The sequence below is a fragment of the Ictidomys tridecemlineatus genome, chromosome 1 (assembly GCF_052094955.1).
Source record: "Ictidomys tridecemlineatus isolate mIctTri1 chromosome 1, mIctTri1.hap1, whole genome shotgun sequence".
Lineage (NCBI taxonomy): Eukaryota > Metazoa > Chordata > Mammalia > Rodentia > Sciuridae > Ictidomys > Ictidomys tridecemlineatus.
The window spans coordinates 8,035,183-8,049,605 of record NC_135477.1 but is presented as its reverse complement, the minus strand read 5'-3'; the positions used below and the strand labels follow the sequence as shown (position 1 = coordinate 8,049,605).

The window sequence follows — 14,423 nt, the reverse complement described above, 5'->3', positions numbered from 1 at the left end:
TGATTGTCTGAAACTTGTTATATGTGTAAACATAGATATTTTTTAGTTATATTGCTTGATATTCTGACATTCCTGCATCTGTGGCTTGGTGACCATCATTAGTTTTGGAAAATTCCTAGCCAGTATTATTTAACATTTCTTTTTCTTCTGATAGTCTTACCTCCATGTTACAAGTTTCCTAACTATCCCATAGTTCCCAGGTGTTGCTTTCATTCTCTATTTTCTTTGCTTTCCAGCTGAGGAAGTTTATATTGACCTATCTTCAAGCTCACTGATTGTCCCCCTTAGCTTATCCAGCCTCTTGATAAATTCACCAAAGGCATTCTTCACTTCTGTCACAGTGCTTTTGACATCACTTCTCTTTAAATTATCTGTAGAGTTATCATTCTTTGCTTGCATTACCCATCTGTTCTTGCATGCAACCTACTTTCCCCATTAGATCCATTCTTATATTCCCTATTTGATAATTGCTATGGTTTGGATGAGACAATACAAAAAAGGTTCAGAGGAGAAATGACCGGTTTGTAAGAGTGTTAACCTAATCAGTAAATTAATCCTGATAGGGATTAACTGATTTGTAACTTGAGTGGTAGGGTGTGGCTGAAGGAGGTGGGTATTGGGGCATGGCTTTGAGATTTATAATTGTATCTGACCTGTGTCTCTCTGCTTCCTAATCATGATTTGAACTGCTATCCTCCTGATGATGTTCTGCCTCACCTTGAACCCTGAGGAATGGAGCCTGCTGTCTATGAATTGAGACCTCTGAAACCATAAGCCTTCAAATAAGCTTTGCTTCCCTATAATTAATTATTCTGGTCAGGTCCTTTTAGTCACAGCAGCGAAAAAGCTGACTAAAACAATGATTCAAAAATCAATGTCATACTCTACAAATTATTCTAATGCTTTTTTTGCCTTTTTAGCTTCCCTTAAGATACCTGGGATTACGCTTTATTTTTTGATGAAAAATATGATTTGGTGGAATGTATAGGACCTAAGGTCATCAGGCTTCTCATATGAAGTTTATGTTGAACTGATAAGAAGTTAAAACTGTGTTTAATGTTTTTGTAGCTGAAAGCATCAAAAGCTTCAGTTCCCTTTAGTATTATTACTTTGGTCTTGCTGAGAGCCATTAGCCAAGTAGGTATGACAATTTCCTTGCCAGCTTACCCCATGTTGCTTAGAGGAAGGACTTGTGGAAATGGACTTGCCTTGGACATTTGCAGTGACATTGCATGTATGTTTGAGAAAGGTGACCCTGCTCAAGGACCAGGGTGGATCCGGGTTTAAGGAGAATCCTACTGGACTAGGGCGGATCCAGGTTTAGGGTGTACATTGCATGTATGCTTGAGTAAGGTGATCCTGCTGGGAATAGGGAGTATCCAGCTCCTTGGGTTTAGGGCGGTTCCAGGTTTAAGGTGTACCGTGCTGGGAATAGGGCATATCCTGCTGCCTCAGGCATGCCCACTCCCAGAGTATTTGGGATTCAGAAAGTGGATTTGGCCAGAACGTCGCACCTCCGCGACCCTCTCCACCGCGAGTGCGTGCCAGGCGCGGAGGCGCGGGGAGAACCAAAGCCCGAATCCGTCCCCGCTGCTCCCCGGCCCGGGTGCCTGTGGCGCCATGCACGCAGCTCAGGCAGAAGGGGAAAGGCCCCGGCGTCCACTCCAGCGGCCACTAGGCCCGCAGCGGCGCCCGCAGATCGCGGGGGGCGAGGAGTACACACCCGCCACCTGCAAAAGTCCTCGGCACCGCACCCACTTCACCCAGCCAACCTCGGAAAACTAACCCCGTACCCCACCCTCCACCTCTTCGCCTAAACGCGCATCCGGAAGTCGCACGGCCGAGTGTTTCCGTGCCCCGGCTCGCCAGGTCTCTAGCCACTGGCAAGAGAAGTGAAGGCTCCGGATTTGAAGACAGACAGCCGGAAGTCGCTGCGAGTACGCACTCCACTCTGCACCGACTGAAATTCGACCCCGGCAAGAGAGGTTCCGGGGCTGGCTGCGGCCAGAGGCGGCGAAATGGAGACCGGAGCCGAGGACTCGGGAATGAACGGCCGCCTGACGCTGACCTCTTCCTGGGATACCGCGAACGGGGACCTGTCCCGGAGCCTCCTCCTCACCCGGGCTGGCGTCGGCGCCCAGGCCTTCGACTGGGAGGAGCTGCTGGCGCCGCCGGCTTCGGGGTGCGCCGTGCCTCGGGGGAGCCGGGTCTTGGCGCTCGGCGACAGCCACGCTCCGGGGGAGACGAGCGGGGGACGCGGGGCGGGAGACCTGGGAGCGCTCGCAGGCGCATCCGCCTCGCCCGCGTGGAAACGAGGGGCAGCTCCTGGCCGCCCGAACGGCCCAGAAGTCGCCTAGACTCCGCGTGTGCGGACGGGGAAGGGCGCGCGCGCGTCTGGCTGCGCAGAGCCGCGAGTGCTGGACTGGCTGCGGCCAGCAGCAGTCGGGGTCAGGGAGGGGCTGCGGCGCTGCGGGCCAGCCGCGTCCCTGGGCGGCGCGTCCCGAGGCCGCGGGGGTCCGGGGAGGGGCGCGGGCGGGTGCGAGCGCGACCGCGGAAGCCGGGCGTCACCTGTGCCCCGACCTCCTCCTCAGCCAGCCTCTGGTGAGCCTGAGCGCCGGGCCGGGCCCCCGGGGCAGGACGCCCTGCTTCCTCGACCTGCGGTGCGACCCCGGGGCCGGGGAAGACATCCTGGCGGTGGGCGTCCTGAGCTCGGCGAGGAACATGGAGGTGTACGTGGGAGAGGAGTACTGTGGCACCGGCCGGGGCCAGGGCGCCCGCACCGTCCCGGAGGGCAGGTCGGTGACCCCGCCGCGGCCCCTCGGCCCCTTTCCCCGGCTTGGGACGGTTCAGATTGCCTGACGTCGTGCCAGTCACCCGGGGAGGGAACCTGAAAGTGCACCGGGGGCAGAGACGGGGTCGCCTTGCCGCCTCTTACAGGCAGCGCACATCAGCCGAGTGGTTTCCATACCTGGAAACTTGGGGCTGGTCAGTGGAAGTGAATGGTGGGTCACAGCTGGTTAGTGGAAGGGTTTTGTTAGGAGAAGCCCTGACAAGTGCTCCTTGTCTCTCCCCTTCGCTCACAGGGTTGGCTTCCAGAGTTTCCCCCAAATTAATGACTCGGTCAGTCTGGAACACTGAGCTCGTCTTCTAGGAAGCCCCTTACTAAGGGTGTGGGGATCTGAGGCTGCCACAGCCGCCCAGTTGTTAACCGGTTATACACGTGATCCTTTGGGCGCCCCCACCCCCACCCCGTTTCCCCCCCTTACAAAGATTCTGCCGCATCTTTTTTAATGTAACCGAAATTTAGAGCTTTCCTATGTCCAGTGCAAGTTGAAAATAATACGTGTGATCACTGAACTTTACAGTGTGGTCTGTGCTCCATGACTGTATTATCTCCTGCAGTTCTCTTGGCTAGTCTGAGAGGGCCCTGTGGTCCTTAAGGCAGTGCAATGCATTCGGGAGCCCCAGCTCCTTGTGCCTCACCACGAAAACAGTCCCAGGATGGAGTATTGTCCTAGAAACGTTTATTTTTAATCATAACTGTTAATCATAACTAAAAAATTATTTTTTGTTTTTAGAGAACAGGAAAATGTTATTTTCTACAAAAAACATCTAAAATTGGAAACTTCCACATATGCTTGTAAAATAAAGGTAAGCCATCATCAAATTTTAACTAATTTAAATTTTTATCAAATTTGTTTTTGTTCTATATATAATTAATTTTCTTTCCTTGAATACAACTAATCCTATATTGTCCCTAGTTTTATTAAGACATAGTAAACATATAAAAGGTAATTACTTTCCTAAAAAATCATCAATCCTCTTGAAGATTTAATTCTTTTAGTCTATCACCAGTTATGGAAATATATTTTGTTAATAAGAGCTATATTTTGAGGTTTTGGGAAATTTATCTAAAACATTTTTTAATCTTTCTGTAAAACTGTGTTGCCAAAAAAATTACAAACAAAACTTTGGTCCTATGAATTAAACAAGAAGGTAGTGAAAGGAGTTTCAGACAAGAGAACCAAGAAGTTAAAGGGTTTTGGACTGTTGGCTGCAGCATGAAGATTGTTAAGGTTTGCATTAGTGGTGATGTCAAAGTCTAGGAATCATGAGAAATACAGAGCCAGAATATTAACTCAGCTTTGTTGCTGTCACACTAGTCTGAGCAAGCTGCTTCGCTTGTTTGGACGTATTTCGAGAGTAAAATTAGAGAACTGAAGAAAGAAAATTCTTGGGTTCTTTTTGACTCTGAAAAATCTAGACTTATTATCATCACTTATGGGAAATTGTGAGACTTAGTTTTAGAACAAGGTAAAATTAGTGATTTTTCTTTCATTGAAGAACAAAGTAAATGTTCTTCAATCACAGAACTGATTAAAGTGATTCATTCATTCTGTGAATATTTGATGCCAGATACTATATGAGGCATTTAGGAATTACCAGTAGTAAAATAAATTGAAATACTGCCCTCACGTTGCTTATATTTTACTGGGGCAAGACTGGTAATAAGCATGCTCAATGAGTGAAACGGATCCTATATTTGATGTTGAGAAAGTGTTTGGGTATTACAAAGCAGAAGTGGGAGAATAGGTTGGGATGTAAGATAAATGTAATGGGTGTTTCCATGATTGTTGAAGACTGTCACGTATTTGGTTACATACTTAAAAGAGTTTTTAGAGCATAGGTGTACATTTACCTATTGACACGTGGGTCTGTGAGTGTCACTCTGGTGAACGTTTTTTGTAACTGTTACATGGAAACGAAGGGTTGGTTCATTCATGGAACCCCTGGGTTATGTATGAAAGTGTGTTCTGGGACAACAGCATATGGAAGGTTAAGATAAAAATAAAGTGTTCCTGATACAGACTTTTGAGCACTTCCTCAGGGATAGATACTGGATATTTTGACACATAAGCCATCTCTCATTTTACTGACTTGATTTTAGTTTTACCCTGTGTGAGCATTTGCCCAGGGTCACCCAGGCTGTTGAGCAGCAGAGTCTTAATTTAAACCCAGATGCGTCTGGTCCAAATCTCTTCCCTTTCATTTTACTACTCTGTTTTATGGACCACACATGGAGTACAGCTCAGGGGTGGAGCCCTTGCCCCACATGCTTGAAGCCCTGGGTTCCATGCCCAACACTGCAAAAAAAGAGAAAAACTACAGGGATAGAACCAGAGGATTTAGACTGTAAGCTCTGATTTTTAACATTTCCTTACATTTCTAAATCCTGAAAGACTGAATTGTGTCTATAATTTCAGTAAATACTGCTTGGGCCTCTAGACAGTTATATTTTGTATTAAATAATATTATACCAAACTGTGGCCTGTTAAGATCTCAGACTGTTTATTTTTAATGCCTTAAGTTAAGTAAAACTATATTTAATCTACTCAGACTCATTTTCTGAATATTAGTTTGAGAAGGATTTCTTGATTTAAATAGTTGATCTGAGCCTTATGTTAAAATAGAAATTTTTCTATCTATGATGTTCTAAAGATAACTTAAAAACATGTTTAAGTTAGATCCTTGAGTATTTCACTCTTGATTTGGTAATACTAGGAAGTGACTTTAAATTATTGGTTTTAATACCTATATTTCCTGCACTTTTTTGTTTCATAATAGTTGCTGTCCTTTGGTGAAAAACAGTGTGTGTTCCTCAGTAAGGTTGTGGTACACATGAAACCAGTTTCAGGAAATTCTTCACCAAGCTCTCCTGCTCTAGGATCAAGGATAGACCTTGACAAGGTCCAAACCATAATGGAGTCCATGGGGTCAAAGTTATCACCTGGAGCTCAGCAGCTAATGAACATGGTTAGGTTTCAACAGCAGGTAAGTAGCAATGTTTTTCTTTCCACATAGCAGTAAAAAAAATCATTTCAAAATGATGGCCTTTGATGAGGAAATGCAGTATTTTTTTTTTTTTAAGTGTTTTTCTGTGATACTAGGGATTGAACCCAGGGACTTGGGCATACTAGGCAAGCACTCTAGTGCTGGACTACCTCCCCGGCTCTTATTATATTTTAGATGGGGTTTTGCTTAGTTGTTTAGGCTGTACTTGAACTTGCAATCTTTCTGTCTCAGCCTCCAAAATAGCTGGGATTACAGGTGTGTACCACTACACCCAGCTAAGTTTTTAATTTTTATTATTGATTTAACTGTCATCTGTTCATAGTTTGCAAAAGGCATATTTTGTAGACTTACCCTCATATAAAAAGTTTTGACTGGACAGCTTCACAATTTTTCATTAATTCATTCACCCATCATTCAGCAAGTAGCAACTTTGATGAATTATGGGCTGATTTGAGCACTTTCTAGGATGCAAAAATGATCAATTGGTGTATAGCCTGTTTTTAAGGATTTTTGCAGGCTAGATCATATGAGTGGTCTCATACAGAAATAAATTTTCTCTGATGACTGAGTAAAGCTCCTTTGAGCTAAAAGATTGTTGCCTAATGTTAAAATATTAGAAATATAACCCATCTTATTCCAGGAATATTTTAAGACTTATTCAAAACTTGGACTAGAACAAGAAAAAATGACAATAGGCCAGCATTTCTCTATGTAGAGCCTTTTCCAAAGTGCATTTCTGTAAAATATGTTGGATGGGTACTTGCTATCACAGGTGCCTCTGCCTCCACTTCCCTGGCCCTCATTATCCCCTTTCCTGCCTTATTTTTTCCCTGAAGTATCTATCACCACCTACATCCCATGATGTTTATTTCCTCCTCCTCTCTCCTCATCCCTCACGTCTTTCCCTCCGTCCTTTCAGGCAGTCTCTCCCTACTATCTTAAGACTCCCAAGAGGTCAGAGATTTTAATTTGTTTGATTCACTGCCATATTTCTCATACCTCAAGTGGAGCCTAACACATAAATTTCTGGTAAACATTTTTTGAATAAATGAATGTAGATCTAACTTGATCTCAGAATAATTTTTACACTATCTAGATGAATGTATGAACTGAACTTCTTTAGCTAATCTTGATAATTACTTTTCAGCCCATCTTTCAAAAACTGAATAGTAGTAAGTGTGGGATGATAAACCCTGATAAAAACCTGTAGTAGGCTTCTACGTTTTGAATTTAAGAGCTCCATATGCCTTCACACAAACAATTCAGTTAGAGGTCATTTGGTTTTGCTTTAGTGGAAAAATTGAAAACCTGAAGAAGAAGATAGCATACTTTCTCTTCAACATAAAATCTCAAGAAACAAAGGAAAGAATAACACACAAGCAATTTAATCATGGTACCAATATGGAATTTTGGTTTTTTTTTTTATTTTGGTGTAGGGATTGAACCCAGGACCTCACACTCTTCAGGCAAGTGTTCTACCACTGAGCCACATCGCTAGGTCTTTAATTCTTATTAAGGTGGAAATTCTTAAACACAGACAAGTGGTAGCTCATTTTAGTTATTGAAAATGTCACAGTGCTAAGTGGAATAACCCAATCCCAAAAAACCAAAGGCCAAATGTTTTCTCTGATAAGTGGATGCTGATCCATAATGGGGGGTGGGAGAGGGCATATGAAAAATGGAGGAACTTTGGATTGGGCACAGGGGAGGGAGGAGAGAGGAAGGGGCCTGGAGGGTAGGAAAGACTATGGAATGAGGTGGACATCATTACCCTAAGCGCATGTACATATGGTGCTGCACATATGTGTAACGCCATATCGTGTACAACCAGAGAAATGAAAAGTTGTGCTGCAATTGTATACGATGAATCAAAGTGCATTCTGCTGTCATATGTACCTAGTTAGAATAGTAAGTTAATTAATTAATTAAAAAAAGAAAATATCACAAGTATATACATAGAATACCTAGCTTTAAATTAGTGTATAACCTCCATTAAAAACTCATGGCAAAAGCTATGGCCAGGTGAAAACGAATAGCTTTTCAACCATATGTTGAAAGTTGGGGAATGACGTAATTGAGTTCTAAGAAAATGATCAATCATTGTAACTCAGTTGAAAGTATCACATTTTTTTTGTCACAAATTAAGGAGGACTCTGTAGGTAAAATACTAAAATATGTCACTGCAAATTTTACTATGCAATTTTAGTATTTATTTTCTTTAGGAAATAATGTGAAGTCTTGCCTGTGGAGTTAGGTTGCTTGGATTTATGTCCTGGTTCTGCCACTTACCAGCTGGTTACCTTGGCCAGGGACCTTCTGACTGGGTCACTTAATATTGAATAGTAATAGCCTACTTCCTGAGAATCAAATGAAGGAATGAATGCACAGTGCCCAGGGATGACTCCCACAGTGAACTGTCCTTCTTAATCTTAACATTTTCTTATTTACCTTGCTTAGAATTGTATTCCCATTGGAGAGCAGCTTCAGTCAGTTTTGGGAACTACCGGGTATAAGCATATGATTGCACTCCAGCCATCGTCCACTTCAGGAGCCTTGGACAAGTCATCCTCCACACCTTTCCCTTTTAGAACTGGATTGACATCTGCAAACAGGACTGAACCCTTACAGGCTTTCATCGATAAAAGCACCAGGCCACCTGGGGAAGGAAATACCACCAGCCGCGACAGGTGTAAAACTGTGCCACAAAACCATTCCCTTCTTGAGAATGATCTTAAAAATGCAGTATCTTCTTTCTTACCAAAGAAGGCGAGTGACGGCTCACTGCCCGACTCTGAGTTGCTGCCCTTTCTCCAAAATCTGTGCAGTCAAGTTAACCATCTTCGAGTGGGACATAACGCCAAGTGGCAGGAAAACGTCTCCAAGCCCCGGGACGGCATTGTCGGTGTTGCGTGAGTATTTTATCTCAAGACATATGTGGTCACAAATGAGGTTTATAGCCGGTAGGTGAGAGAATCAGATGAAGGGAAACAGATCTGTCTCAATGAACAATCTTTCCAGAGAAAATTTGAGCAGTTTTTGCATTTTACCATGAACACGCTTGTGGGCAGTAACTGTTCTCCAGAGTGAAATGCATGGCTGTGACAGAAATGCCTATAACTGAAGGTGCTGCACACCTCTCGGGCATTTGGTGGAAGGGTTACCAGCAGCAGCTGTGGGCTGGAGTAGAAGGCTATTTGCATGAGTGGAAAGGTGCTGTGGTAATAATGATCTTTACATTGTTTTTATTTGGGTTCATATTATTTTCTAGCTGGGTATACTAAGCATGTCATTGCTTTGTAGATTATATTTGGTCTAGGTTAACTTTGGAATTATCAAAAACTATTTTAGGATGGTAATTATCTGTAGGATACAAGTTTTTATGCTCTAGTCTCTTAATCCCTTACCTGGACAACATGTTTCAATAAGAAGTGGCCGAGGACTTAGTATGTTCTTAATCCTTTTCACAAATATAGTGTGTCAAAATAGTATTCTAGATTGGAATTCAGGACTTTGGTCATAGTTTTTGTTTATTTTCTATACTTAATCTCTCTTAGAATTTTCATCTAAAAATGAGATAGTTATATTAGTTGGGAACTAAAAACCACGAAACACCAGCAGGATCAATTGGCATTTATAGAACTCTCTGCCAACAGTAGCAGAGTACATTTTTTTTTTTTTGAAGATTCACAAAGATAAATTATGTGGTAAGTCTTAATGCAAACCTAATGAAGTTTAAGGGGATTGGATCATCATAGAAAGTGCTTTCTCTGGTTACAAAAGACAAGAAATCATATCTATAACAGAAAGACAAGACATTTAGATTGACAAAACACTTGTAAATTAAACAACACTTGTAAATCTATGATTCAAGAAGTCTCAACAGAAAAATTTTTTTACGAATATATGAAAATAGCAATAGATCAAAATTTGTGTGATTCAGCTAAAGAGGTTTTGCTAAGAACTTGTTTACCACTGTATGCTTGCATTAGAAAAGAGCAGAGTTTTCAAATCAATACTATAAAACTACAGCTACTCAATAAAAATGAAATAGATAATCTGAATAGTCTTAATAGCACTAAAGAAATTGAATTTTTCATTTAAAAGCCAAGCAAAAGGAACCCAAAGCAAGCAGAAGAATGAAACAATAAAGAGCAGAAATCTATTTAATTGAAAAAAAATCAATTAAAAAGCTGGTTCTTTGAAAATTTCAGTAAAATTGACAAATTTCTAACAAGACTGGCAAATAAGAGATGACCCAAATCACCAATCTGAGGAATGTAATGGGAAATATACCATTACAGGGCCTCAAGCCATAATCAAGATAAGGGAATGTTGTAACAATTTGATTGACAACTAGGAGGAAAGGGATTAATTCCTTAGAAAACACAAATTATCAAACTCAACCAACATGAAATAAATAATGGAACACGTCTATGGCACTAAATACTATATTCGAAATTGAAGAGATCGTGAAAAAGAAATGTCCTGTCCCAAATGCTTTCACTCAAGAATTCTGCCAAACATTTAAAGAAAACCACTTTTACACATTTCCAAAAAATAGAAGAGGAGGGAAGACTTCCCAACTCATTTCATGAAGCCAGCATTACTCTGCTACCCAGACTAAATTATCCCCAAAGAAATAAGTACATATAAATGAATGTAAAACATAATTGTACATAAAAATCTGACAAAAGACATAGAGGACCTTATGACCTGAAAATTGTTAAATAGTGATGAAAGAAATGAAAGAAGACCCCAAAAATGGAGCAAATACCGTATTCATGGTACTGTTGAAGACTCAACAGTAAAAATGTCAGTTTTCCCCTAATTGATATATATATATGTTTAGCACAATTTCTATCAGAAGTACAACATGTATTTTTTGTAAATATGAATAAGATGATTCCAAAATCTGGAAGTGGAAAATTCTAAGTGGAAAGACAACAGTACTGGAATTAGAATAGAGAGAAATCACTACTGGATTTCAAGAGTCTGTTTTGGCAAGACAGCTAGACACATAGATGAACAGAAAGCACAGAAATCGCTCTACAGAAGTATACCTGTCAGCCTTCTACCAATGTGCAAAAGTCATTCAGTGGAGGAAGGATGATCGTCTAGCATGTGATGCTGGAACAATTGGAGAGTCACAGGCTAAAATATGAACCATGAATGCAGATATATGAAAATTAACACACAATGGAGCATAAGCTAAAATGTTAAGTATAAAACTGTAAAATCTTAATATATGGGAGAAATTTTTAGGGACCTAGGAAGATAATTCTTCGAGGTCACCAAAAGCATGATCCATAAAATATGTATGTAGAGCCCATTTAATATTTACAAGTTTTACATATGAAAGGCCCCAGTAAGAGGATTAATACAGACTGGGAGAAAATATTTGTAAATCACGAACCCAACAAATGCCTTGTATCTAAAATATATGAAGGATTTGCAAGATTTGTCTTTTAAAATACCATCTAATTAGAACATGGATAATAGATATGTGAAGAATCATCAGGAGGATGGATATATAAATAGCAAATAAGCCCAGGAAAAGGTGATCAACAGTGACTTCACTGCTGTTAGAGAAATGCTTATTAAAACCACAAGGTAGGGCTGAGGTTGTGGCTCAGAGGTAGAGTGCTCGCCTACCATGCGTGAAGGACTGGGTTCGATCCTTAGCACCACAAAAAATAAAATAAAGATATTGTGTCCCCCTATAACTAAAAAATCAATATTAAAAAACCCCACAAGATATCTCTATATATCTATTTGAATGACTAAAATTTAAAATTATAAATAATAAGAATACCAAATGTTGACAAGCATATAGAGGAACCGGATCTCATTCCTTGCTGGCGGGAATTAAAATGGTACAACCACCCTAAAAACATATCTGGGCAGTTTCTTAACAACTAAACACCCAGTTACCATACAACCCATTAGTCCTAATCCTGGGCATTTATCCCAAAGAAATGAAAAGATGTGGCAACATTAAAATGCTCTACGCAATTGTTCATGAGAACTTTATTTGTAATAGTGCCAGACAAAAAACAATCAAAATGTCTCATGGTAGGTGAATGGTTAAACAGACTGGGCAGTAGTGCGTCCATATCATGAACAACAATTTAAATGGCTCTGCAGGGCATTATGCCAAGATCAAACTTATTGGTGTTTACAATCTTGAGGACTCCTAAAATCTTTTAGTTTTACAGCTATATAAAATATTTGTTTAAAAATAATAGTTAAACCTTTTCATGTCAACGTAAATAAGAAACAGTCAAACTTTTAAAACATTTAACAAGAAGAATGTTGTCTTAAATTTATGCAAATCTATATTAGCTCTTGGGCACATTCTCATACGTGTTACTCTCTAGCATGTGTGATAAACATAGCTAGTATGAGGACAGTAGGAATACCGAGAATAGTTAACCTCTGAAAACATACATATTTAAATTACCTGAGGAAATTCTAAAGAGAATTCACAGCCTTGATTTCTCTTAGAAATTAGAGCAGTGGCATACATTGTATAGGCTCTGGAAAAGTACTTTTTCCTCATTGAGCTCCTGAAACAATTATGGAAACCCTAAGCGTTGTGGATTTTTAGAAATCGGTGTACTTTTGATCCTATTAATTTTTGTTTGTCTATCCTAGTTAAATTCATAAACATTTTCAGATCAGGTTAGCAAAGAACCTTCTAGTGTTTTAGTAAGGTTGTTTGTATTTAAGAGGAAAAAGCTATATGAATTATAGGGTTGCTTTGAAAGAATACCTGGAAAAGATACATTTTTTTTTTTTAAATTGGACAAAATCAGTTTTTGTTTGGAACTTAAAAAGGGCATTCCCCAAGGTTTGTTTTTGAAGATGTGTCTTCATTTTTATGTTCCCACTTCAACTGAATACTTAATAAGAAGTAAGGAGTGTGTTGGGCATTAAGGGCTGTGGTCACCTATTGCATGTGTTTTGCATCCTGGGAAATGAGTCACAGGGGCAGTGCAGTTGTGGAGACAAGTTTCAGCCATGTTCCTTGGCCACTGGTTGCATAGCTTGCTTGTTTTTGTTGTAATAGTGGGGAAAATTGATAGACTTTTTAAACTTATTTTTAGAGTGGAAGAACAGCCTATTTGCTCCTACTTGGAAAAGATTCTTTCTAAAAATATGGAACTGATGGAAAAGAAACTTGTGGACTACATTGATCAGCGAATACTCCAACTCCAGGAGCACATAGATGATAAGATTACCTTGTTAATGGACTTCCTGCATAATCCCAACTCCCCGCCCAATGGGCTGCCTTTGAGACATTGTGACTCTGGAGAAAGACTTTCCAATGGAGAAAGATAAGCTCTCAGCGTACGAGGGCCTGCAGATATTTATTACCTATTTATTACAAAGCCCAAACCTAAAACGTTTATGAAAAGCAAGTATCTGATGTCCTCCGAAGGATCATCGGCTTACTTAAAGTGACCTCGGTGTCCATTTTTACTGCCCTTGTTATTGTAAATCCAGTACTGTACACCAAGAGGTGACCCCATTGTCCTAAGTTATTCTTATTTGCAGTGTTTTTCACTTACAGATTTTTATGTATTCTTGTGTTGCTTAAGGGTTTTAAATATTTAAAGATTTCTAATGCATTTCATTAGTTTGTATTGTATGTGTTTGAAGTACTATTTTAATTTGTACAAAGACCTTATTTAATAGTTGAAGTGTATGAAAAAATGCTTACTTGACTTTTTTCCCCTAATTGATTGTTCTTGGAAAACCAGGTGTTTTGACCTGAAACATTTAATTTCAGATCACCAACTTAATATTTTATGTTGTTTACTTCACCTTTCAAAAATGGATGTCATGTATGGTAAATGAAAGATCAGTTCTCATTGGGGCCATTGATTTTATGCTCTATCACATTGTAACAGCAGATTGGAAAGTGAAAAATGAAAACTGGCCCATTCTTTGTTAGGATTATACTTGGATGCAGTGTTTGATATAAAATGGAAGAATTTGTCTTGTCTTACCTCATCATCCCAGAACACATAATGAAGCCTCCTTTTCCAGCTGATACAGGTTCTTTTTCCCAGGCCTTCCTAGCTTATGTTGAGTATGAACTGTTGAGGGTCTGCATTGAAGTATTAGAGCACATGAGTCTAGTTCTGTCTGGTAGACTTGATTCTTCAGAAACTAGCTGGGCATAGTGGTGCTCACCTGTAATCCCAGAGACTCTGGAGGCTGAGGCAGGAAGATTGCAAGTTTAAAGCCAGCCTTAGCAACTTAATGAGGCCCTAAGCAACTTAGCAAAGACCTAGCCTCAAATAAATAAATAAATAGATAGATTAGATAGATAGATAAGCTGGAGGTATGGCTCAGTGGTAAAGTACCCCTGGGTAAATCCCCAGTGCCAAAAAGCAAAACAAAAACAGATACAAATGTATATATGTTGAAGGGTGATATATTTGAATGTAAAAATAAATGCATTCACTCTGGAAAAGCTACTTGTTTGGAATAAATAGAAGAATTTTCTTTTTATTTAATGTTTGTTTAAGATGTCTATTTTCATAAAAAGATGCTTTACCCTC

General features: G+C 40.3%; 1 protein-coding gene across 1 annotated transcript; it reads left to right on the top strand.

Moving 5' to 3' along the window:
• The first annotated feature begins 1,961 nt into the window (after window positions 1–1,961).
• Window positions 1,962–14,373, top strand: LOC144375960 (ATPase PAAT-like). The gene is made up of 6 exons (XM_078041813.1): window positions 1,962–2,182; window positions 2,592–2,795; window positions 3,579–3,651; window positions 5,626–5,832; window positions 8,311–8,762; window positions 12,960–14,373. The coding sequence occupies exons 1-6, from the start codon at window positions 2,019–2,021 to the stop codon at window positions 13,192–13,194; spliced, it is 1,335 nt and encodes a 444-aa protein (XP_077897939.1). The 5' UTR covers window positions 1,962–2,018; the 3' UTR covers window positions 13,195–14,373.
• Window positions 14,374–14,423: the final 50 nt, after the last annotated feature.